Raw genomic sequence first — 24549 nt, 5'->3', positions numbered from 1 at the left:
TGGTGAGTTGACATCTTGAGGTTTTAGTAAAAACTTTAGTTTGATTTATGTTCTTGAGTAAATGGTAGAAGTATAGTTGGTTTTAATGATCCTGTTGTTTTACATGAGTTCTAAGCAAGAAAATTTAGTAACACTCCATAATGTAGGTGTAATTTTCATCCTCCTCTTGATATCTTCTTAATGTATTTGATTCTTGATTTCAAAGGTGGCTCCATTGTGTTGAATTTTGAAGACTGCATTCTTGATATTTCCCGTCATGGCTTCGAGACGGAATGTTCGTTACAGCTCCCTTTCTACTGATGATAATGATCTCGATTTAGATGGAAATCAATTTGACCCTCGCTTTTACTATACACCAAAAGCTTTTGACAAGATCCCGTGGAAATCCATCGCTCTTGCTATATTCCTGTTATTTCTTGGATCATTTCTTCTCTTTCTTTCGTACTTCGTATTGACTGGTCATATGGCAGGAGAGAAATCACAAGCTTATGGTCTTTTAGCGTTGGGGTTTCTCACCTTCCTCCCAGGTATTCATCAAATTTTCTGTTTCATATTTTCTTGAATACATTTCTTCATCGTTGATTTACATTGTATGCGAAGTGTGTACTCATTTGGCTTTCGTTCGTGTCTAAAATTATTCGATACGACTTCGGTGTATATGCCTCTTCATTGACCTGTAGATAGCGATAGTTTGGTTTGTTCAACTGTCAAATAAGAAGATGCAATCCAATGGTGTCGTGATCATGTAGAATAATGAGTGAAAATAGAAACAGGGCAATTCCTGCCAAAGGAATTAATACACTTCCATTGGCACTGTCAATGGTGGGAGAAGATTTTACCAAGAAATTGTCAGTGTTTCTTTAATAGGAAGCTTGAAAGTTTATTAAATCTCCACAAAGCAAATTTGTACCAATAGACTTCTCATATGTGAACCACTTTTCACGTTGAGTATTAGTTCATAGTTTTGTGCTATCAAACTTAATGTTCTTAGAATTTTGAATCTTACTTATTTTCTTCTTTTCCTTTACACAATGAATGTATTAAGAAATCTACAACGGAGTGTAAATCAAAGTTTTGTTATTATTGAATAGGACATGAGCAGAATTACTGTTGACTCATCCTGTCCCAGAAGTTGGATAATCTAAGCCTCTTTTGCTTTGTTGATGCAGGCTTTTATGAGACTAGGATTGCATATTATGCATGGAGGGGTGCTAATGGATATCGCTTCGCATCGATTCCCGATTACTAGGTGTTCATATCGCGGTGGTGTATGCTTGTCTCATCTCTCTTTCAACGTAAAACTATCATATAAAGTAAGAAAATGGTTTGTACAGAATCACGTCTCTTGAGTTTGTAATGTATTCATCTCTTGTTCCTCTTTCATAGGCTGTTTAGGGTTAGAAAAACGATTAATGATGTAGCTTTAGCTCATTTACTTGACAAGTCCTGTAAGCTAAAGTCAAAAACTTAATGCCCTTGCAAACATTTCGAGTGAGATTTATCCATGATCAACTGTGTGGATCAAGGTTTTTATGTAGGATTTGAAGTTGTATGGATTACATTGTGTAGAAGAAAACATTGTTTCATGACAAAGGACTACTACATGAACCTTTAGTTGCAGCTGATGCAGCTTTTGTGAATGCTTCTTGTTATTGCACAGCTTATGGAATCTCTATCTTACCTTCTTCCCAATGCGATGTCATCTTTGCTTAGTTAATTAGTTTATGATATATAGACTATAATTACAGTCATTCTTGAAGTGGACCCGACCACCGTCCAAGATCCCAACAAAGCTGCAATGTGTAAAGAAACTCAACTCGATAGCCCTAACTTCGTTGCTTGGAAGATATATATCACTTTGACCAAGAACATACTGAAAGAATATCACGAGTTGATAGGGGATCAACATATCGAGGATCCTCGGATAGAAGTAAGGAAGCGAGCATTCGCGTACACGTTAACTTCGATAAACATTGGTTTAATGCAAGATTTAACTCACTAATTGGATGCTCAAAAACCTTGACTGGAACCGTAATAACAAGAATTCTACTAGAAACTTTTTTTAGTAGACATTTAAAACCGTGAAGTCGTCTGTCTAGACTGTTATAATAAAATTTGACTAAATTAGTTTTAAATTAAAAAGTCTAGACTGTTATAATAAAATTTGACTAAATTAGTTTTAAATTAAAAATGTATGATAAAAATATACCACCTTTTTATCAAATTCAATAATGATAAGGTTAAATTATAAGTCTAGTTTTTCAAAATTAACTTTATACTTATTTAATCTCGACACTTTAAAATGTACTCTTAAATTTTTTATTTTATAATTACTCGATTCTTGTTTCAACATATTGTATTATACATAAAATTAGGATTAATAATTTTAAAATATTTTATTGAATACAAATGCAAAAGTTTGGGAGATATATTATATATTTGTAAAGTTTGGACGTTTTTTAATCTATTAAAATTTAAGAATTAAATAGAAACAATTTATAGGGTGGTTAATTATAATAATAAATAATAAATAATAAATAAATAAATAAATAATTAAATAAATAATAAAATTAGAGATGAATCAATTATATACTTGAGTGGCTAAATTCCTAATTACTCGAGACGCCGTTGGCCATCGAAGCAAGCCTTCGTTTGTCAACACCAAAGCTTGGTGCCTTGTGGCGGGCGTCCGCAGGTATTCCTCTTCGCTTGGCCACCGATTTTCTCGTTCTACGATTCTCTCCTTTGGGCTTCGCCATCTCTGATCAAATTGGGTAAGCTATCGATTGATCTCTAATTCTCAGAGTCTTTTCCAGAATTTGGGGCCGTACATGTTGATCGGAATGCTTTTCTTCATATAATAAAATTGAAGTCTCGGTTTCATCTTTTTCTGCCAAATTGTTACGAGGAATCTTGTTTGATTGGCTTCGATCTGTTATGCGAGTGATTGCTGATTCGCTGATTTGGCCGATTTGATTTTGAAGGTTTGGGCACGATGAGTGAGGTATTTGAAGGGTATGAACGCCAATACTGCGAGCTCTCGGCGAACCTTTCAAGAAAGTGCACTTCGGCTAGTGCCCTAAATGGAGGTATTTCCACCTTCTGATTTGTGAATGTTGGTTTCCATTTGTGGTTCTTTTTTCAGGTTCCACCCGAAACTTAAACTGAAATTCACGCCTGTAAACAGGTTCTCGATTTCTGTTAGATATTTGTTTGTTGCTTTGCGTAATTGCGATGTTGAATTATAACCGATTTTGAGGTCAAAACTTGGTGAAATTTTAATGTGGTCTTCTTAATTAATGAGCGAATTACTTTTCATTGGCTTAGATAGGAAAAGGCACTTGTACAAATTGTTAAAATCTGGATCAATCGTAAGCTCTACTACTATGATAATCCCTCACTCTTTATGATTCCTTTGTTCATTCTTGAATTGGGAAAAAGTTCTGAAAGAAGATGTAAAAGAGCCCACTTCGTAGGGTGCATTTTCATTACACGTTAATGATCGTTATTTTTATAATGGAAGTAAAGAATCTTTTGTTTAATGGCTAATCTTCGATTTGCATATCTCTCATTCAGAGTAGGAAGTAACCGAAAATCTCTCAAGGTTCTTTGATAATAGTATGTATGATATCCCATAAGCACTATCTAACCTAATTTTCTTAAATATTTCTGTGCGATGACTATTATTTACATTCAATTTATGATCATAGGAGAATTTCAGGACTATTTTAGGATGCGAACTAATTTTACACGTAAAATATTTTTCAGTAGATGAGTTTCAATATGATTATTGTGGACAAATCAAACATATGGTTGGTTCTATTATAGACCATAAAAGTATTATTATAAATCCATTCCCTGTTGTGATGGCCCCCTGTTCAGCCCTTCCAAAACTTGTGGAAAAGCGATAACTTTCATGTGCTTTCTTTTTGGGGGAAAAAAAAAAGTGCGTATCAAGCGTAAATATCTTCTTGGACAAAGATTGTTTTATGTTACAGCTGCTTATAAATCTCTGTCTCTGTCATTGATGAGCTAATTGTGTGGAGCCCCCCTTGTAGATTATTTGATACTAGAATGAAGGGTACTCTTACTGTGAGGAGATGAAGTGGTTCATTCCAAGAATCTAGCTTTAGATTCTCCATAATCTTTTCTTAGCAACCATGAATTATAATTCAGTGCTTATAAATCGAAGCTTCTTTTTATGTTATTTTGTTTAGTATTAGAGAAAAATTAGACTGATGTATTTGCTTTGCTACATGAATATATCATACCTGTAGAGCAAAAGAAGCAAAGGGTTTCTGAAGTAAAGTCTGGAATTGATGAAGCAGAAGCTCTGGTACCTAGTTGACTTGTCATTGTTGAGAAAAATGCCTTCAAATTTTATCATGCAATGTTAATGTTATATACTTCATGACTTCTAGATTCGGAAAATGGATCTTGAGGCCAGAAGTTTGCCGCCTAATGTTAAGGCTGTCCTTCTAGCTAAATTAAGAGAGTACAAATCTGACCTCAACAATTTGAAAAGTGAAGTTAAACGCATCGAATCTGGAAACTTAAATGCAGCCACTAGAGATGAGTTGCTGGAATCAGGAATGGCTGATACACTGACGGTATGTCTGTCTCCACTGGTTCTCTAATTGTTTTGGATTGTTGTTATCCCATATAGGTTGATTTGAAATAACCTATTTTCTCCATCACTGCCATTGCCAGAGAATCATCTAAATCTTTTGAATTGAAGATCTAATATAAAAAGATAGAAATGGATGCATTAAATCCTACTGTCTAAGATAACATCTTGGACAGCGGTGATAGATTGGTTTTTTTTTTTTTTTTTACTATGCCTTAAAAGGCACTTGGCCATCAAGGTTATAGTTTTCAAGCTATAAGAGATGCTTTCTCTTTCTTAATTCTTACTTTTAAGTGCTGGAGTATGGTCTCTTATCCTTTGTAATTGTGTATTAGCTATGACTCATGCCTGGTTGCCATTTCCTATAGGCATCGGCTGACCAAAGAACGAGATTAATGACCACAACAGAGAGGCTAGGTAAGTCAAGTGATAGAATTAAGGAAAGTCGAAGAACCATGCTAGAAACAGAAGAACTTGGAGTTTCAATTCTCCAAGATTTGCACTCACAGCGTCAGTCTCTCTTGCATGCTCACAATACGGTATGGGATTTTACTTTTCATGTTATCTGGGTCATCATATAGGAGTAAATGATGCCGTAGGAGCATTGTGATAGTTCCGTCATACTGTTGCTTTGATAATTATTAATCAGCTATTCACGGCTGCCTCTATCAAACCCTTCAATCTCTCTACTCAAATGTTTCTTCTATAATTGTATTGCTTTTGGAGGTGTCTACGCCTGTAGTTTTTATTTGAAAATTCCACCTTTTGCAGCTTCATGGAGTTGATGACAATATTGGGAAGAGTAAGAGAATATTAACCAACATGTCAAGAAGGATGAACAAGAACAAATGGATTGTTACATCCATAATTGTTGTTCTTGTCTTGGCCATCATCATGATACTGTACTTCAAACTTTCTAAATAGCAAGGTTATCATCCCCCTCTTCATTTGGGTTTGTCAACTTTGAGTGTTGTTGGAACATGAGTTCATGTTCTATGTATTTTTCTTTGTCTATTGTGAGTTTGCACGTGAATTATGTTATGGTTAATTCTTTGTTGCCTGCATCTTAGTCTTCTGTAAGATTGGCAAGTGTTCAAAAACAATATTAATGATGTAAGGTTTGCCCAACGCTTTGTATACACTGTGTAATGTCCTATGGGGTATCGAATTTGTTTACTTTGAGAGCTTAAATTGAGAATCCTTGATCATTTGTGTACTTGCTCAAATGGTTTTCTACCTTTTTGGCATATTAGTTGGATCTTATTGTTGAGTGTCATCTACCAAACCTTCATGAAGAGAAAAATGGATTTTATTTTCCTTTTTCCTTTAATTTCTATCTATAAATTCCTCTATAAAAAATATATACATATGGTTCACTATTAAAAAGAATACTACTAAGGAAGGATATTTCCTTCAATCTGAAAAGGTAAATTTAAGCTTATGCCTCCACTAGAGTTGTATCTAAGTCGAATCTCAACTCATTTATATCATTTCTTTTTAAGAGTGAAGAACCCATTTATATCATTGCTTCTTAAGAGTGAAGATTATCTTCATAGATCAACTCATATACATTCTAGAAAAATTTATGGGAGGCCACCAAATCCAGCATGGTTTCCTCACTCATATACATTTCTAGAAAAAATTATGAGAGACCAACCAACATAGAATTGCTTCAAGAAAAATTTATGAGAGACCATAGAATTGCTTCAAATACCTAACATAGAATTGCTTCAAATAAAGCACGCCACCCAACATAGAATTGCTTCAAATAAAGCACGCCACTGCCACCCAACATAAAATTGCTTCAAATAAAGCACGTCACCACCACCCAACATAGAATTGCTTCAAATAAAGCACGCCATCCAATATAAAATTGCTCTAAATAAAATAACCCAACCCAGAATTGCTCCAAATAAAGTAACCCAACCTAGAATTGCTTCAAACCTAGAATTGAATTGCTCCAAATAAAGTAACCCAACCTAGAATTGCTTCAAATAAAGTAGGTTCAACTATGATCGAACCACCGAAAAGGAAGTTATGGTATAGATGGTAACTTTAAATTATCTTAAGCCTTTCTTAACTATCTTATGGTATAGATAGTAACTTTAAATTATCTTAAGCCTTTTTTAACTATCTTATTCTCGGTCGGTTCTCATTTAGATGCGGTCTTGGTCTTAGTTCATCGTGTACTCCTCCTTTTAGGTGGGTTTTTCCTTTTTTTTTTTCTTTTTTTTTTTTTTTAATCTACTTTCAAAATTCAAGCTAAATATTGAAAAACTAAACACACCAGATGTGAAACCCTTTTAACACTGAGATTAAAATATAATGTCTGAAAAAATATATATAAAGATAGGAGAGTAATATGAAAAAGTGGTCAATACATGGCCAAAATTCACAATCTGAGGCTACAAGAAGCCCTATGCCACCCATATAGGGATATGAATGTTCCTTCTTCTAACGGACCAGCAAGCAATGTTCAACATTTAGAAACACACTACTTTTCTACTGTTGGATTACTTCCAAACCTTTGTAACACTCAGCCATTCTTAAGCAGAAAAGGGTATCCTCAATGCCATCCTCCGGCATAGCCAAGGCCTCTCGACGTCGGGATCGATAAATTGATGCAGAATGAACTCATCAGCTTCTTCATCTACTAATTCTCTCGCCCAACACACCCTGCTCATCGAGCAACTCCCTGGCCCGAAACACCTGTACCGAAAAACACAATTCCCCTATCAGGTAATCTACACATTTGGTAATGTTCCCATTCATCATATAATCAATGTCGTACTTGTACTCATAAAAACAAGCAGTTCTCTCGTTTTCAGTTTTTCCCCAGTTGTCCCAGCCTGCTGGTTTGATACATGCATCCATATATGTGTAAGCAAAGACCACCCTTGCAAACGGTCCCCATGGTCGTCCGAGATGAACGTACGAAGTCCCGGCACTGCCCGTGATCACACACCTCAAGAATACATAACCTGTGGTCTCTTGAGAGGATTTCCTGCTCTGTGCAGTAATAAAGCCATGCGACTTGCAGTGGATATGGCAACGCTCCAACAGAGCAGTGCTGTTGCCAAATATGAAGTCCACACTTCCTTCGACATAGCAATCCTTCAAGTACTGTTTTCCATAATGTAGGTACAGAGTATCCTGCATCAAATTATCCAAAAATATGATAGAAGAAGAAACAATAGCAGGCTGTAGAAGTGCAGAAAAACCATTTACTGTGATCGTTGGATGATTGAACTAGCCAAAGGATAGAGCCATTGGATGTCGACAACAACAACAAACTGTAGATCCTAACAGTATTACAGATAGCAAAAGCAAAGAAAGCTTGATGGCAATTGAGCCAACTTCCCTATATGTTGGGACACTATATATAGCTGCTAAGAGAGGAAATTCAAGACCACTCTTGAACTAAGCCCGAGACACGCTCCATAACAGTTCCATGACTACTCCAACCAATATGGGATCTCACAATTCACCCCTCCAATATGGGATCTCACAATTCATCCCTCAAATATGGGATCTCACAATTCACCCCTCCAAGGCCGAGTGTTCTTGCTGGCACACTGCCTCTGTCCACCCCCTCAGGCTCAGGCTCAGGCTCAGCCTCCTTGATACCGCCGGGTGTCTAGCAATGATACCGCCTTATGTAACAGCCTAAACCCACCACTAGTAGATTTTGCTCTCTTTCGGGTTTTCTCAAGGTTTTTAAAACACATATGTTAGAAAGGTTTCCACACCATTGTAAGAAATGTTTCGTTCCCCTCCTCTCCCTCCTCTCCTAATGGTTCGTTCCCCTCCTCTCCCTCCTCTCCTCTCCAACTATGTGGGATCTAAAGATTGACACCCTTTAGTAGCTTGGGAGATAACCCTTACCCAAGCACTCCATAATTATGGTGTCTTGAATATCCACCCAAACAACCCACAAGTTCTTATAGGAAAAGGCCTTTTCCATTCAGATTTAAGGAGGGGTGAAGGAAAAAAAACGGTAGGGCTTTTCCAGAAATATTGTTTAACCTCTAGAACTTACTGCCCACTAACGAACTGAATTAGAGGATTGTGAATACCTGCCAGCCGAGAAACCTGCAATTGTAAAAGGCACAACGATCTGCTGTAACTCTGATAGCCACGGCTTGCCCAGAACCCTGTCCAAAACAAACAAGAGCAACTTCAAAACGCTTAGGAAGTTCATCAGAAAAACACAGATCCAACACAGATCCTCATTCTACAATTTCAAAATCAACCTCAAACTATGAACTAAAAGGGGGTTTTAACTCTTAGGTCAATCCAAGATAAGATGATCAAAGAGGTCGTAAAAGTAAAAGGGTACCTGAGGGGAAGAGTTCTCAAATGTGATATTCTCAGCAATGAAATCCTCCCCTTCCACAATGGTACTCCCGCAACCAAAAGTCCCAGTTCCAATGACCCGAGATGCCTGGCCAGAGACAGAGATAGAGGAACACATGAACATCATTCTTCAAATTAAACGCAAACCCAGATATCAAATGATAAAATCGTATCAGAAACCGACTTGATGGTGGCTAATTTTGGTGGCGGTATTATCCCAAGTGAGAACGGTAGTCTCAGGGTTCAAACCCGCGAAGGTGATGAAATTCTTGGTCTTAGGCACATAGAGAGGCTGCCTGTAAATCCCAGGAGACACACGGATCACAGTCCGGCAAGTATTGCTGAATGGAACCGCGTCTATGGCTTCCTGAACCGTACGGAAATCCGCACAGCCGTCTTGCGCCACCGTGAGCACCCTGGGCGAGGCCGCCATGAAACGCAGTCTCGAAGCTCGCGCCTTCTGGATGTTGGGAAGCGGGATGAAGATGAAGACCAAATCAATTGTATTTATAAAGTGGAAAGACAAGCAAACTCCTCCAATTTTGCATCGGAGCCATTAAATTTCATGGGTACACCTGATTTATCTATATTTCTTTCGATTGAAGCGGCAAGGCGGCCAACTAGACGGAATCTTCGGTTAAACAAAAAAAAAAAAAAAAAAAATAAGATAAATTCATCTATTAAAAAGTGAGAAAATAACACCACATTATTGAAAAAGAATCATGTTCTTCATAACTCACAATTGCTCAGTATAGCAAAAAAGAATTAANTCTGCTGTAACTCTGATAGCCACGGCTTGCCCAGAACCCTGTCCAAAACAAACAAGAGCAACTTCAAAACGCTTAGGAAGTTCATCAGAAAAACACAGATCCAACACAGATCCTCATTCTACAATTTCAAAATCAACCTCAAACTATGAACTAAAAGGGGGTTTTAACTCTTAGGTCAATCCAAGATAAGATGATCAAAGAGGTCGTAAAAGTAAAAGGGTACCTGAGGGGAAGAGTTCTCAAATGTGATATTCTCAGCAATGAAATCCTCCCCTTCCACAATGGTACTCCCGCAACCAAAAGTCCCAGTTCCAATGACCCGAGATGCCTGGCCAGAGACAGAGATAGAGGAACACATGAACATCATTCTTCAAATTAAACGCAAACCCAGATATCAAATGATAAAATCGTATCAGAAACCGACTTGATGGTGGCTAATTTTGGTGGCGGTATTATCCCAAGTGAGAACGGTAGTCTCAGGGTTCAAACCCGCGAAGGTGATGAAATTCTTGGTCTTAGGCACATAGAGAGGCTGCCTGTAAATCCCAGGAGACACACGGATCACAGTCCGGCAAGTATTGCTGAATGGAACCGCGTCTATGGCTTCCTGAACCGTACGGAAATCCGCACAGCCGTCTTGCGCCACCGTGAGCACCCTGGGCGAGGCCGCCATGAAACGCAGTCTCGAAGCTCGCGCCTTCTGGATGTTGGGAAGCGGGATGAAGATGAAGACCAAATCAATTGTATTTATAAAGTGGAAAGACAAGCAAACTCCTCCAATTTTGCATCGGAGCCATTAAATTTCATGGGTACACCTGATTTATCTATATTTCTTTCGATTGAAGCGGCAAGGCGGCCAACTAGACGGAATCTTCGGTTAAACAAAAAAAAAAAAAAAAAAAAAAAAAAAAAAAAAAAAAAAAAAAAAAAAAAAAAAAAAAAAAAAAAAAAAAAAAANAAAAATAATAAAAAAAATAAAAATAAATAAAGGGAATTTTATTTCTCGAAAAATGTAAACATAAGATTAGGAATCGGATCCATGGCATCGTGTTCTTCCTCATTGTGCTGTAAAGCTTGTAATTATATTTTCTTTAAACGTTCTGGAAAATATTTTTCAGAATCTGTAGCTGAATTAGTCAACGCATACATTTTCAAACTAAATTTATTGATGCATTGTTTATTATGATTCATAAGATAAATTCATCTATTAAAAAGTGAGAAAATAACACCACATTATTGAAAAAGAATCATGTTCTTCATAACTCACAATTGCTCAGTATAGCAAAAAAGAATTAAAAGAATTAAAATAAAATTAAGAAAATATATATCAGAAAACAGAGAGAGGGAGAGAGAGTTTATTAAATGGGAGGGAGAAGAATCAGAGCAACTTCTTGCGTTCAAAGAATGCCCTGAGATGCCATAACTGTAAACCAGCGACAGACAAGCAAACTCCAAGTGATAGGATACTAAAAGTGGCCATTTTTGCGTTTGTTGATCTGTTCAGTTGCTGCATCTCCTCCTCTCTGAAACCCAGAAACATAAACACAAACGATAACAGAGAATCAATCATCACATAATCAAACTACTTGGGGATGTAATGAATCTACAAAATACAGAGCCCACGAAGATCATAAGGCCAATGAACTGATATGTCTTCAAGAAAACTTAGATATGAACTCAAATTCATTGTAGTGTACCTTTCACGGAGATAAAACATCTCATCATGTATAGAGATGACAGTGTCGTACAACTTCTTCAACTCGTATTCCATTATCTAGCATAAGAGATGATGAACTATTTCATCAGACCACCACCTTACAGATTCTTCTATCAAACAAAAACAATAGAACATCCTCTACATTCAACTAAAGTAGAGTTCAAAACAGAATCTCATCATAAATGGACCTCTTAACATATCATGACCGAGAAAACACAATGATAAATAATGTTCGTGAAATGTGATTTAAGAAATACCGACAGAAATAATGAGATGCAAATGCAATTGACAAAGTGAATAGATCTACATCTAGATAGATCACTTGGTTGTGCAAATGATATCATTGACACTATCTTGAGGTAGGTCTCCTTTTGCTTGATCCATAATTGTACGTTCATTACGAGAAAAAGGAGATTCTTGCAGAAAACATAATTGTTTAAAGTAAGGATATTGTAAGGAAGCAAAAGGAGACAAAACCTGTCATACAATTGTTTTCATTCCAGTGTAAGTTCTCAAAAGCCGCAAACTGAATGTATATCCAATCAAATTCCAACAAAATTATTCAAGGAATACCATGATATCATGCAGGATGAGTTGTTTTAAGGATATTGTGACGCAGTTTTGCTCATTATGTGGTCACAAATCTTTGCATACAGAAAGCATAATTAGGAAGAACACCAAAAAATGAGCAAGCGAGAAATAAAATGAGAAATTTCAGGACGTACTTCAATCTGCCCTTTCTTAGCAACCTTGGACCAATCCTTAGAAGAAACACCGGACCTCCAATCAAATTCAACAGTAACTGAACCTGGGGGTTTTTGTTCCGGAGCCCAAAAACAAGCAGTATAATCACCAGACTCGGCTGCAGTGAACGCGAAATTTCCAGAATCCACATTATCCGCATTATGATACGTGTTGCCATGAGGCGAACTGACCTAATAAGAACCTCCATTACCACATATTAATCATCTAAACAAATTCCATAATCAACAAAAAACACAGAATTCCGGAAAAGAGATACCGATTTGAAAACACAAATGCGAGAAAATAGAATAAAGATGATCATGAGACAGTCCCACCATATAATTTCTGGATAAAAGTAGCCAGGTTTCCATATAATACAGGGAGAATGAAACATAAACGTAGGGCAATGCATAAAAAAGCGTAAACAGAAACAGAAATTAAGCATTGAATCGGAAAAGGAAGAACGAATACCCTGACAGTGAGTTTGCTAGAATCGGGGATAGGAACATCTTCGTTGGGACTAATCACCGAATACTTGCCGACCGTCATGGCATTGGTTTTAATGTCATCCGAAATGCATTTGGTGCCGCCCGATTGAAGCTCGAACCGCATCGAAACAGCAACGGTGGACATCAGCCCCAAAAGAACCGAAACCAAGAAACTCCATTTCGGCATGATTGATCTCCGGCAGGGGTAGCCTGTAAGCTCTAACAAGGTTAAGTGATTGGAATATAAAGTTCAGACTGGATAGAACGTAATCTGAAGAGAACATCAAATTCAAAGAGAAACGCAAAGATCTGCTGGCGATTTGGCCATGGCGAACGCTAAGGAACGACGGTGTTCAGTTTCTTTTCAAACCCGTCTCTAGCGAGTAAACTGACACGTCATCCCAATCACACCCATAAAAAAACATATATTTAGTAACTAAGTAGTAGTTCATTAATCTACCTATTTAATTAAACCTCATTAAAAATGTATATATTAAAATTTAGGAATTAAATTATTATTTTTAATAAATTATTACTATATATCTTATTATATTTAATTAAGTATAAAAGTTTTCTTTTAAGTAAACAATATTTGAGAATGTTTAAAAAGTTTATAATAAGTTACAAAATTTTTAAAATTAAGATTTATCTATTGCAATTCAAACATTTAATTATTTATAAAATTTTAATTCATGTTTCAATTTTTTTGCCATTAACTTTTTAATATTATTTAATAAATTTATGTTGATGGGATTACAGGCAGAAAAAAAAAATCATGAGTTTATAGGTAAGAAAAAACAAAAAATAAAATTACTACAATTTTAATATTTAATTTCACACTTATGAACTTAATTTTCATACTCACTCTCAAACACGCAACTTACTTAAAAATATCTTTTAAGTAAGAAAATTCTCCAATGTAATAGTGAAGTCCTGATCATCCGGTTGTGGAGAATTTAAAGCAGTGGCCCATTGTGGTTGATTTTTCAGTTGGATCTCTTCCCAGTTTTTGGTGGACAGCAAATTTTGATATTATTTGATCAAAGAACAGGCAAGGAATTAATGAAAAACTTTTCTTTAAACAACAGCAGTGTCGTGGTTGACGCTGCCAAATTAATGCAGGTCAAGATGTTTGCGCAGTAATCACGTAGGACATCCTCATGTCAAATCCAAATCTTCCCACCTTGACAAAACCAAAAGCATCAATGCAGAGAATTTCAGAGAGCAAAGATGAAGTTTAGGAAGGAATTTATGTCTCAAATGGTGCCAGAATGGCAAGAGGCATACCTGGATTACAGCCATCTGAAAACAGTGTTGAAAGAAGTCAGCCGGGCGAGACAGCCAGAGGCATCCGATGGGACAACGCGCAACTTGAAGAGAAGGGTCTCTCTGTACAGAGCTTTCAGCGGGCTAGCAGGACCGAGACGCTCTCAACAGATGCAGGAGGATGCTATACATACAAACATAATTCATACAGGGTCTGAAGAGTGTTACCAGAGCATGCTGTTCGCTTCATCGTCGGAGCAAAGCGATGAACATCAGGTGGAGTTCTTCAGGAGACTTGATGATGAGTTTAATAAAGTGGTGGGGTTTTACAAGAAGGAAGTGGCGGAGCTGATGGGGGAGGCTGAGGAGTTGAGCAAGCAGATAGATATCTTGATTGCGCTGCGGATTAAGGTAGAGAAGCCAGATATTGCTCTTGAAGATTTTAATGAGAGTGTCAGTCTTACAGGTAGTAGTACATCCTCAGCTTCTACTTCTACTGCTAAGTCCACTTTTCCCAGAACTGCAAGTAAGTCATCGTTGAATAGATTCTTGAACTTTCGATTTTGTGTTCGATAAATACCAGTAATAAAGATGAACGTATTTGTAGAACGGTCAAGCTTGGAGGTAACCCAAGAAGTTGAGATGGAAACTAGAGAAGCAAAAAGTAACAGCAGGAAGGCCAGTGGAGGAATAGCTCATCCTACCATTCAAAAACTCAAGTTAGAGTTGTTGTCCCAAGTACGGATTAATGTCCAGCCCGAAACGCCAATATCGACATTAAAATGTATGGTCATGAGTTCCAAATCTCAGTTGTCTTATAACAAGACAGAGTTGAGGAAGGCAGAAGAACTGATGAAACGTGCCTTCATTGAATTCTACCAAAAGCTTCGAGTTCTAAAAGGCTACAGGTAATGCATGAATATTGATATCATATTGAACATATGTTACTTCACTGTTGAATTTGCAGAACTATAAATGGAGTTGTTCCTTATGAATCTGCAGTTTCTTGAATAAACTGGCCGTTTCGAAGATCATGAAGAAATATGATAAGGTCTCAACAGCCACCAATCTTTATATTTGAAGAACATAATCTTTTTCCTTCAGTAATTATGATTTTATCCTTGCAGATTACATCACGTAAAGCATCGAAGGCCTACCTCGAAATGGTGGAAAAATCTCCTCTTGGCAGCATTCTTGAGGTCTGCAACGATTCCTGAGACAGAATTGTGGTTTAAAGTCCTTTCTTTTTTCAAAGTGTTTCTGTACAACAACAGGTTACAGGGCTCATAGAAAGGGTGGAGGCTGTTTTCATTAAGCACTTTGCAGATGGAAACCGTAGAAGAGGGATGGACATTTTGAAAAGAAAAATCAAAAGGGAAAGACAAGGAATTACCTTTTTCTCCGGTAAGAAGACTGGTTGCTTTATGTAATAGCCCAAGCCCACCGCTAATAGATATTGTTCGCTTTGGCCCATTACGTATCGTTGTCAACCTCACGATTTTTAAAAATGCATCTATTAGGGAGAGGTTTCCACACCCTTTATAGCGTTCCTCTCTCCAACCAATGTGTCTCACAATCCACCCCTTTGGGGGCCAGCGTCCTCGCTGGCACACCGCTTGGTGCCTGACTCTGATACCATTTGTAACAGCCCAAGCCCATTGCTGACAGATATTGTCCACTTTAGCCCGTTAGGTATTGTCGTCAGCTTCACGGTTTTTAAAAATGCGTCTGTTAGAGAGAAGTTTCCACATCCTTATAGAAATGTTTCGTTCCCCTCTCCAACCGATGTGAGATTTTACACTTCAAAGCTAATGTCTTGTGCTCTTAAACTTGAATTGGATATCTGCAGGGTTTTTCTTTGGCTGCTCGCTTGCACTTGTAGTGGCCATCATTCTAGTCATACACCTAAGAAACATCTTCAAGAGTCAAGGGCGTGGGCAGTACATGGATAACATATTTCCTCTCTATAGGTAATTCAAGAAACTTACTTTGAAGCTCCAAAGAACACGGCTGCTCGATTGTTGATACCAATGTTTCCTTTTTCAGCCTTTTTGGATTCATTGTCTTGCACATGCTGATATACTCTGCAAATCTATACTTTTGGAGGCGTTACCATGTAAACTACACCCTTATGTTTGGCTTCAAGCAAGGGACGGAGTTGGGTTACTGGGAGGTCTTTTTTCTTAGTTCAGGTCTTGCTGTGATCACAATGGCTTGCATCCTCTCCAATTTGGACATGGAAGCAGACCCCAGAACCCGAACCTTTGCGGCCATAACTGAATCAGTCCCTTTGGCTCTACTCATTGTAAGAAGTTCATGTCTCAAATATTTGTCTTCATCATCCATGGCTGAACTCAATCATTCTGCAGGCCCTTCTTTTCTTAATATTCTGTCCTTTCGACATCCTATTTCGTCCCAGCCGCTTCTTCCTCGTTCGAAGCGCATTTCATTTGGTCTGTGCTCCTTTATACAAGGTACTTGGAGCAAGAGAAGGTTTACAAAAATGTATATCTATTGTCAAACACATAACTTAAATCTATATATTGTCTTCAGGTTAGCCTCCAAGACTTTTTCTTGGCAGACCAGCTCACTAGCCAGGTTTGATATCAAGCCTCTTTAAACTTCAATATCTTCTATTCTCCGGAAGAACTTCGATGTCTATCATCTAGATGACTGAAATCCTTCAAAGTTCATACACCAAAGCTAAACCAGATACAATTTCACATCAGGTTCAAGCGTTCAGAAGTTTACAATTCTACGTCTGCTACTATGGGTGGGGGGATTTCATACGAAGATCAAATAAGTGCTTCGAGAGCAGAATTTTCGAAGCTTTTTACTTTGTTGTTGCAATTATTCCATACTGGATTCGTACTCTTCAGGTAATCTGGCTAGTGTTTTGCACAGCAAACTACAAATGTCTTCCTCAATATTGTATGAACTCATCAGAGATAAAGTTGTTGAATGCTTACAGTGCCTTCGACGGTTGGTGGAAGAGAAAGATGTAGAACATGTATTTAATGGACTGAAATACTTCTCAACAATCGTTGCAATTGCAATGAGAACAGGTCATGATTTGAATATGGGGATGATTTGGAGAATTCTAGCGGCAATTAGTTCTGGTATTGCAACAATTTCAGGCACATATTGGGACATAGTTCAAGATTGGGGACTTCTCCAACGAAACTCGAAAAATCCATGGTTGAGAGACAAACTATTGATATCCAACAAAAATGTTTACTATGTAGCAATTGTAAGAACATACCGCAAATTCTTGAAAACCTAGCTTTCCATGGCATGTTTTAGCCGATAATGACAATCTTCCGAATCTTGGTTGCAGGGACTGAATATCTTGCTGAGACTCGCTTGGATGCAATCAGTATTAGGTTTCAGAGAAGCTCCATTTATCCACAGACAAGCCTTGATCGCCATTGTCGCCGTGCTGGAAATCATTCGACGAGGAATCTGGAATTTCTTCAGGTTTGTCCGATTGTAAAGCTGCATGAACAACGTGAGTGAAAAAGAAATCAACTAACGAAACTTGATTTTGTGTTCATCAGGATGGAGAATGAACACCTGAACAATGTGGGGAAGTTCAGAGCATTCAACTCTGTGCCATTACCTTTCGAATTCGACGACAACAACAACAAAATGAGAACTCGGCTATGAGTAAGACGATTACAGTGAAAGAAATAATCTTATAATAAATAAACATAATTTAATGCATTATAATAATAATAATAATAATAATAAATAAATAAATAAACATGTCAATTTATATATTATACTCCATATTCCAAGATTCATGATACGGTGACATGCACGTGACATTATTCATATTATATGGTTGGACTTTTATAATTCTCTTCCCGGGTGTGACATTATTCATTTCATACAAAATTCAACTAAATAAAAGTTCATTAAGCTAATTTATTTATTATTTTTTTTTTTAAAGAGTTTGTTTTTTCTTGCTGAATGTCCTCCATATAAAGTCATAAACATACAGCTGTATGACTTTGGCCCGTCCAAGTTATATTTTTCAATAATGATAACTAATCGTATCTCGTTTTTTTTTCCGAGTCACATATTTTAATTTTCTTTGGTCATTAATATCTCGAATTCCATTACGACTTTTCTTTTTACTTAACCAACTCTTGCCAAATACTCGTAAGTTGTAAACAAAATCAACTCTATTAATAACAGAAAAAATTTGAAAATAAATAATGCACTCGACCTTCGTTTGTAGATTTAAAAGATGAGATGGTTAAATCTCTACCCAGTGTACGGGCTGACGTCCATATTTATAAAAAAAATATATTTTTTTATAATACAATAAATAGAATATAAATTATTGGTGATTACGTGTCTTTCATAATAAGAGAGAGTTATATTATGATTATTAATTATGTATGCATTATATATGAGATGATTTGTGGAAGTAAAAATTAATCTCCAAGTAAAAATGGCCCAAGTGCAATGTATATTGACGTCATAATTAACCACCATAAATAATACGCCATTATTTGTTTAGCTTCTCAAACCAACCCTTCACTAATTATTTTTAAAATTAGCCCATAGTTTTACATTATTTTACCATGATTATAACAAACACGTAAATTTTTCGAACCGTAATTAAGAAACAGTACATTACAACGAACGTAGCAGTCTAATTAAATAAATTTTCTACAAAAGAGAGAAAAAAATATCTCATATTATATTCATTACTACTTTTTTTTAACTTTTAAAATTTGTTTTGTTCCGAGTTCTATTTTGATCTAAAATTTTAAAAAATTCTATAAATATAAGAATAATCATATTGATTTATCTAAAATGATATTTTAATTTAATACTATTATATGTTAGGTAGTTCAGTAGATAAAATATTAATTATTATTTTAATAATCAATAATTAAAATTTTCACTTTTGTAATTACCGAACTTAAAAAATAACGATATTCAAATGTCGTTTTTTACGTGAAATTTGGAGAAATTAAAAAAAAAAAAAAAAAAAGGTCCAAAACCCTAATCTATATGAGCCATGACATATGCTCATAATGAGCATATAATATAAAGAAAATTTTACATTATTGTATTGTTTATTATATCATAATGAGATTAAAAATTTAGAATTAAAAGCAAAATTCTAAAGAAAAAAAAGTAAAAAGAAATGACCTAATTATTATTATTTATGGCGCGTGATATTACGTACATGCAATAATTTCCGAAGGGACATTGTTTGTGGAAAGCATCGCCATCGACGAATCGCGGCTGAACGGCATAATGTACTGCTTGATGCTACTAGTCAAGCGATCCTTATCTCTACGCGGAGCGAAGCGAGTTGTTCCCATGGTGATAATGTGGGACATCCTCCTCTCAAATCGATCCCAGTTACTCATTTTTCACTGTTTTTCCTCTTCTGCAGCCGGCGTTCGAGACTCAGTGGATGAACGAATCTGGAGAGAAGAACCCAACATGAAAAGTATTCTCCATTTCTTGCTGAAAACGAAAGCCACTGAAGCTTCTGCGCGCTCATGATTCCGACGAAGTCAAAGGGTAAACCGCTTTATTTATTAAAGATGATCTAAGAAAAAATTGGAATGACAGGTCTAAAATAATTGTCAAATGCCCACCGAATATATATATGTATGTATGGGAATGCATTTCGAATAACCAATTGGTAACTCATCCTGTAAAGCCACCCTTCTTAGATGAAGTTCGGGAAGGAGTTTTTGTCCCAAATGGTGCCGGAATGGCAAGAAGCGTACTTGGATTACAATAATCTGAAAGCAATTTTGAAAGAAGTAAGCATATCTAGGCAGCCAAAAGCTCCGGATGCCTCAGGAAAGCTAAAGAGAAAGATGTCATTGTATAGAGCTTTCAGTGGGCTTACAACGCAGAGGAATTCTCCAAGGAAGCAGGATGATGCAATCATCACAAACATCGTTCATAATGGTTCTGAAGAGAGCTATCAGAGCATGTTCTTTATGTCATCTGACCAAGGAGGTGGAAATGAGGTGCTATTCTTTAGGGAACTTGATGCTGAGTTCAATAAAGTGGTGAGGTTTTACAAGAAGAAAGTGGGGGAGCTGACGGTGGAGGCTGAGGAATTGAGCAAACAGATGGATATTTTGGTTGCTCTAAGGATTAAGGTGGAGAAACCAGATGTTGCTTCCAACGATGTCGATGAACCTGTGGATCTAGCAGGAACTGCAGCCTCCTCAACTGTTAATTCCATCAATGGAAGAAGTACAGGTAAGTTGGAAAAGAGATCTTTAGTTATAAATGCAATGGTTTTGTGAATTTGATTTGGTTTCTTACTGTCTAGATTGTGTTTTAGAAGGACGGTCGCGCTTCGAAATAACTCAGGAAGTTGAGACGGTAGAGGAGGAGATGGAAGCAAAAGAGGGCAACAGTTACAGCAGGAAGAGGAGTAGGGGAACAACTCAAACCATTCAAGAACACAGGCCAGCCTCATTAGACTTGTTACCCCATGTAAGGATTAATATCGCTCCTGAAACACCAGTATCAACCTTGAAATACATGGTTGCGAGTTCCAAAGCTGGGTTATCATATAAGAAAACGGAGTTGAGGAAGTCAGAAGAATTGATGACTCGGGCCTTGATTGAATTCTACCAAAAGCTTCAAGTTCTAAAAGGTTACAGGTAATAGCAATACATGTGTCTTGATTATCATAGTGAAGATTATGTTTCTTCAATTGTTGAATTTGTCAAAATATTAACAGCTTTACTTCTAATGGATCTACAGCTTCTTAAACATATTGGCTGTTTCGAAGATCGTGAAGAAGTATGATAAGGTAAGGTCTCCACAGCTTCCAGTCTATTTACTTGAAATGGATTATCTTTTTCCTTCAAGTAATTCTGAATCACGGGTTTTGTCAATACAGATAACGTCACGTCGAGCATCGAAGGTCTACTTAGAAATGGTGGATAAATCTCCTCTTGGCAGCACTATGGAGGTCTGTTACAATTCCTGAAATTTGATGGTGGTATATTTAGCCAACTCTCACCTGAAAGTATTTCTTCTTCAAAATGTTTCTGTACTGCCGCAGGTCACAAGGCTCATAGAAAGAGTGGAGGCTGTTTTCATTAAGCACTTTGCAAATGGAAACCGAAGAAAAGGGATGGACATTCTGAGAAGAAAAATCAGAAGGGAAAAACATGGAATTACGTTTTTCTCTGGTAATAACACTTGTTAGAGCAAAAGGGTTTTTCTTGCAATGTCTTATACACTCAAATTTGATTTAAATATCTGCAGGGGTTTTCTTCGGCTGTGCCATGGCACTTGTAGCGGCCATTATTGTAGTGATACACCTAAGAAATATCTTTGAGAGCACAGGGCGCAGCCAGTACATGGATAACATATTTCCTCTGTATAGGTAATTTTAGATAGCGACTTTGATGTTTTGAGGCATTTTACTTTTTGAGTACCATTTTGATGTTGATATTTATGCTTACTTTTTCAGCCTTTTTGGATTCATCATCTTGCACCTGATGATGTACTCTGGAAATATATACTTTTGGAGGCGTTACCGTGTCAATTACTCATTTATGTTTGGCTTCAAGCAAGGGACAGAGTTGAGTCACCGGGAGGTCTTTTTTCTTAGTACCGGTCTTGCTGTGCTCACATTGGCTTGTATTCTCTCACATTTGGACATGGAGGTGGACCTGAAAACCAAAAGATTTGAAGCTATAACCGAGTCAATTCCTCTAGCTCTACTCACTGTAAGCTCCATCGTTCATTGTGTAATGCATTGTCTCAAATATTTCTCTCTTCATGCTCTAGCTATTGTTGTGAGATCTCACGTCGGTTGGAGAGGGGAACAAAGCATTCCTTATAAGGGTGTCGAAACCTCTCCCTAGCAAACGCGTTTTAAAACCTTGAGGGAAAGCCCAAAGAGGACAATATCTACTAGCGGTGGGCTTGGACGGTTACAATTAGTATCAGAGCCAGTTACCAGGCAGTGTGCCAACGAACTTGGGCTGTTACAAATGGTATTAGAGCCAGTCACTGAGCGGTGTGCTAGCGAGGATGCTAGGACCCCAAGGCGGGTGGATTGTAAGATCCCACATCGGTTGGAGAGGGGAACGAAATATTCCTTATAAGGGTGTGGAAACCTCTCAGATTGTGAGATCCCACATCGATTGGAGAGGGGAACAAACATTCCTTATAAGTGTGTGAAAACCTCTCCCTAGAAAACGCATTTTAAAACCTTAAGGAAAAGTTCAAAGAAGACAATATTTCTAGCGGTGGGCATAGGCTGTTACAATAGTAAGAGTAAAAGCCATATCTAAGCAGAACTCATTTTGCAGGTTCTTCTTCTTATAATATTTTGTCCTTTTGATATCATATTCCGTTCCAGCCGCTTCTTCCTAATTCGTAGTGCATTTCATCTGGTCTGTACACCGTTCTACAAGGTACTCATGGGAAGAGAAGTTTCACAAATATGTATTTCTACTTTTGAACGAAAAAGTGAATTCAAATCTTCATTTTGTTTCAGGTTACACTGGAAGACTTTTTCTTGGCAGATCAGCTTACCAGCCAGGTTTCACATTAACCTTCTTTAAGATTTCTGTATGTTCATTCTCCTGGTAAACTTAACACATCAAGACTAATACAGTTGCAATATCTCATCAGGTGCAAGCCTTCAGAAGTTTAGAATTCTATATCTGTTACTACGGGTGGGGCGACTTTATACGAAGATCGAATACATGCAAAGAGAACAAAGTTTTTGAAGCCTTTTACTTTGTTGTTGCAATTATTCCATATTGGATCCGTACTCTTCAGGTAATCAACTGGTTTAACAGATATTTTCCCCATGTTCCCATGGTATCAAATCATCAGGGCTAAGGTTGTTTAATGCTTGCAGTGCCTCCGGCGCTTGATCGAAGAGAAAGATGTGATGCATGTGTTTAATGGACTGAAGTACTTCTCAACGGTCATTGCAGTTGCTATGAGAACTGGCAATGATTTGAATATGGGGATGACTTGGAGAACCTTGGCTGCTGTTAGTTCTGTTATTGCAACAATTTCAGGCACGTACTGGGATATAGTATGCGATTGGGGTCTTCTGCGACGAAACTCGAAAAATCCATGGTTGAGAGACAAACTAGTGATATCCAACAAAAGTGTTTACTTTGCAGCAATTGTAAGAACACTACTGGTTGTTTTGGATCTGTTCTTCTTTGAAAATCAGCTTGGAATAGGAAACTATGATGCATCTTAGCTGATAATTTTGTTTGGAATCTGGATTGCAGGTACTGAATATCTTGCTACGACTTGCTTGGATGCAATCCGTATTAGGCTTTAGAGAAGCCCCATTCATCCATAGGCAAGCCTTGATTGCGATTGTCGCCGTGTTGGAGATTATTCGACGAGGAATCTGGAATTTCTTCAGGTATGTTCTTCGTTCCTTGAATCATTTCAGGCAGGGAATGGATGTTCTCTTGAAAGGGGTATTTAAACATTATAGAACTAAGTTTTGTGCAACAAAATGGCTGATTATAGAACTCCATGATCAAGTTCAACTAGCTTCTGCATTACTCGTGATAATTAAAAGACTTCTGGATTTTTTACTGATCAGGTTGGAGAATGAGCACCTAAACAATGTGGGGAAATACAGGGCATTCGATTCTGTTCCACTTCCTTTCGATTACGACGAGATGGTGCGATGAGAACCCGCTTATGAAGATCAAAAAGATACTGTCTCGACTCATTTTTTCATTCTTATACATGGCTTGGCTTGGTTTTCTTTGTATTTTAGTACAAATGTAGAACTAAATTGTTGTCTCATAATATTGAGAGAGGAATAGGGTTAGTCTAGCATGAGAATCTGTAAAAAAGAAAGAAAAAAAAAGAGGTATAAAGATACTATTTCTTCCATACTAATGGAGCAGTGTTTTCAAAGCCACCCCAAGGTGACACAAAGGGAGCCAATGAAAAGTGTCAAGAACATGCCATAATACCAAAAAAGGAATCTCTGCATGGCATGTATTTATGTGGACCTTTTGCATAGGGTTAGTTTGGTGGGTATAAGAAGGTTGGGCGCTGCGTGTCACACGGTCATGCTTGTCCGAGACGTGTTGTCTATGGCTGCATGTTCGTTACATGCTAAACCCCTTGCATTATATCCCTTTATTGCTTTCTTTTATCGCTTTCATGATGTATAGTTCCTTTTTTATATTTCCTAAGTGTATAACGTTTTAACAAAATCATGTTATGCTTGATAGACCTAAAATACCTCAAAATAGGGGGATGCGACTAGTTTGTCAATTCTTCCTACTAGGAGTTATATGCTATCGAAGCTGTTGTGTTGTCTTTCTCGCTTATAGCCTATAACATTGATTTTCAACATTTCTTTCAATCTTGCATTCAAACTCTCTTTCGAAAATCTCTCTACTCCCGTTTTCTAAAACTTTCTTCTCAAACGGGGCCAGAAGTTTGAGCATTCATCGCCAAGCAGTAGGCGACGCAATTTCGAGTTGGCTGACTCACTCGGTGCTGAGAGTGAGTGTCGCACAATTGCTTGTAAACATCTCGAGGGGGTGCAATTGTGACACTGCGCAT

At 37.2% G+C, this 24549-nt stretch overlaps 6 protein-coding genes and 1 long non-coding RNA gene across 13 annotated transcripts in view; 4 read left to right on the top strand and 3 right to left on the bottom strand.

Moving 5' to 3' along the window:
• Positions 1 to 1644, top strand: part of LOC111808018 (transmembrane protein 230-like) — a 2430-nt gene extending 786 nt beyond the window's left edge. For both annotated transcript variants that reach the window (XM_023693777.1, XM_023693776.1), the window contains exons 2-3: positions 206 to 527; positions 1170 to 1644. In XM_023693777.1, the coding sequence (XP_023549545.1) occupies positions 257 to 527; positions 1170 to 1249 (351 nt within the window). In that variant the 5' untranslated portion in view covers positions 206 to 256 and the 3' untranslated portion in view covers positions 1250 to 1644. The remainder of the gene's footprint in view (positions 1 to 205; positions 528 to 1169) is intronic.
• Positions 1645 to 2611: 967 nt separating this feature from the next.
• On the top strand, positions 2612 to 5838 carry LOC111809134 (vesicle transport v-SNARE 13). Its single transcript, XM_023695493.1, has 6 exons — positions 2612 to 2774; positions 2985 to 3089; positions 4278 to 4336; positions 4422 to 4610; positions 4996 to 5166; positions 5399 to 5838. Exons 2-6 carry the CDS (start codon positions 2996 to 2998, stop codon positions 5549 to 5551), a joined length of 666 nt encoding a protein of 221 aa, XP_023551261.1. The 5' UTR covers positions 2612 to 2774; positions 2985 to 2995; the 3' UTR covers positions 5552 to 5838.
• Positions 5839 to 6918: 1080 nt separating this feature from the next.
• Positions 6919 to 10628, bottom strand: LOC111809103 (pectinesterase 31). Of its 2 annotated transcripts, none has more exons than XM_023695453.1 (5): positions 10178 to 10628; positions 9977 to 10081; positions 8704 to 8781; positions 7419 to 7780; positions 6919 to 7336 (listed from the first exon to the last, which is right to left on the bottom strand). In XM_023695453.1, exons 1-5 carry the CDS (start codon positions 10424 to 10426, stop codon positions 7174 to 7176), a joined length of 957 nt encoding a protein of 318 aa, XP_023551221.1. In that variant the 5' UTR covers positions 10427 to 10628; the 3' UTR covers positions 6919 to 7173. The 2 variants fall into 2 exon arrangements, with proteins under 2 accessions (XP_023551221.1, XP_023551220.1); XM_023695452.1 differs by lacking the exons at positions 9977 to 10081; positions 10178 to 10628 and adding exons at positions 8967 to 9071; positions 9168 to 9605.
• Positions 10629 to 10942: 314 nt separating this feature from the next.
• LOC111808981 (transmembrane emp24 domain-containing protein p24delta7-like) lies at positions 10943 to 13095 on the bottom strand. Its single transcript, XM_023695255.1, has 4 exons — positions 12686 to 13095; positions 12196 to 12405; positions 11451 to 11527; positions 10943 to 11276 (listed from the first exon to the last, which is right to left on the bottom strand). Exons 1-4 carry the CDS (start codon positions 12887 to 12889, stop codon positions 11132 to 11134), a joined length of 636 nt encoding a protein of 211 aa, XP_023551023.1. The 5' UTR covers positions 12890 to 13095; the 3' UTR covers positions 10943 to 11131.
• Positions 13096 to 13486: 391 nt separating this feature from the next.
• LOC111808063 lies at positions 13487 to 14289 on the bottom strand. The gene is made up of 3 exons (XR_002817017.1): positions 14197 to 14289; positions 13990 to 14112; positions 13487 to 13885 (listed from the first exon to the last, which is right to left on the bottom strand). It is a non-coding gene; the product is annotated as an uncharacterized LOC111808063 (long non-coding RNA).
• LOC111808062 (phosphate transporter PHO1 homolog 9-like) lies at positions 13884 to 17826 on the top strand. The gene is made up of 13 exons (XM_023693847.1): positions 13884 to 14494; positions 14576 to 14876; positions 14971 to 15019; positions 15096 to 15167; positions 15243 to 15372; positions 15818 to 15938; positions 16015 to 16273; positions 16338 to 16442; positions 16522 to 16566; positions 16698 to 16847; positions 16940 to 17218; positions 17306 to 17445; positions 17526 to 17826. Exons 1-13 carry the CDS (start codon positions 13933 to 13935, stop codon positions 17632 to 17634), a joined length of 2322 nt encoding a protein of 773 aa, XP_023549615.1. The 5' UTR covers positions 13884 to 13932; the 3' UTR covers positions 17635 to 17826.
• A 1386-nt stretch (positions 17827 to 19212) lies between these two features.
• On the top strand, positions 19213 to 24302 carry LOC111808060 (phosphate transporter PHO1 homolog 9-like). 5 transcript variants are annotated; one of them, XM_023693843.1, is made up of 14 exons: positions 19213 to 19518; positions 19674 to 20217; positions 20291 to 20627; positions 20731 to 20779; positions 20870 to 20941; positions 21035 to 21164; positions 21241 to 21361; positions 21449 to 21707; positions 22296 to 22400; positions 22484 to 22528; positions 22621 to 22770; positions 22853 to 23131; positions 23241 to 23380; positions 23567 to 24302. In XM_023693843.1, exons 2-14 carry the CDS (start codon positions 19674 to 19676, stop codon positions 23655 to 23657), a joined length of 2322 nt encoding a protein of 773 aa, XP_023549611.1. In that variant the 5' UTR covers positions 19213 to 19518; the 3' UTR covers positions 23658 to 24302. The 5 variants fall into 5 exon arrangements, with proteins under 5 accessions (XP_023549611.1, XP_023549613.1, XP_023549609.1 ...); XM_023693841.1 differs by having other exon boundaries at positions 19214 to 19322; positions 19388 to 20217; XM_023693842.1 differs by having other exon boundaries at positions 19215 to 19314; positions 19388 to 20217.
• The last annotated feature ends 247 nt before the right edge of the window (positions 24303 to 24549 follow it).

Source organism: Cucurbita pepo, chromosome LG13, assembly GCF_002806865.2.
Source record: "Cucurbita pepo subsp. pepo cultivar mu-cu-16 chromosome LG13, ASM280686v2, whole genome shotgun sequence".
Taxonomy (NCBI): domain Eukaryota; kingdom Viridiplantae; phylum Streptophyta; class Magnoliopsida; order Cucurbitales; family Cucurbitaceae; genus Cucurbita; species Cucurbita pepo.
This window is presented reverse-complemented; position numbering and strand designations above follow the sequence as displayed.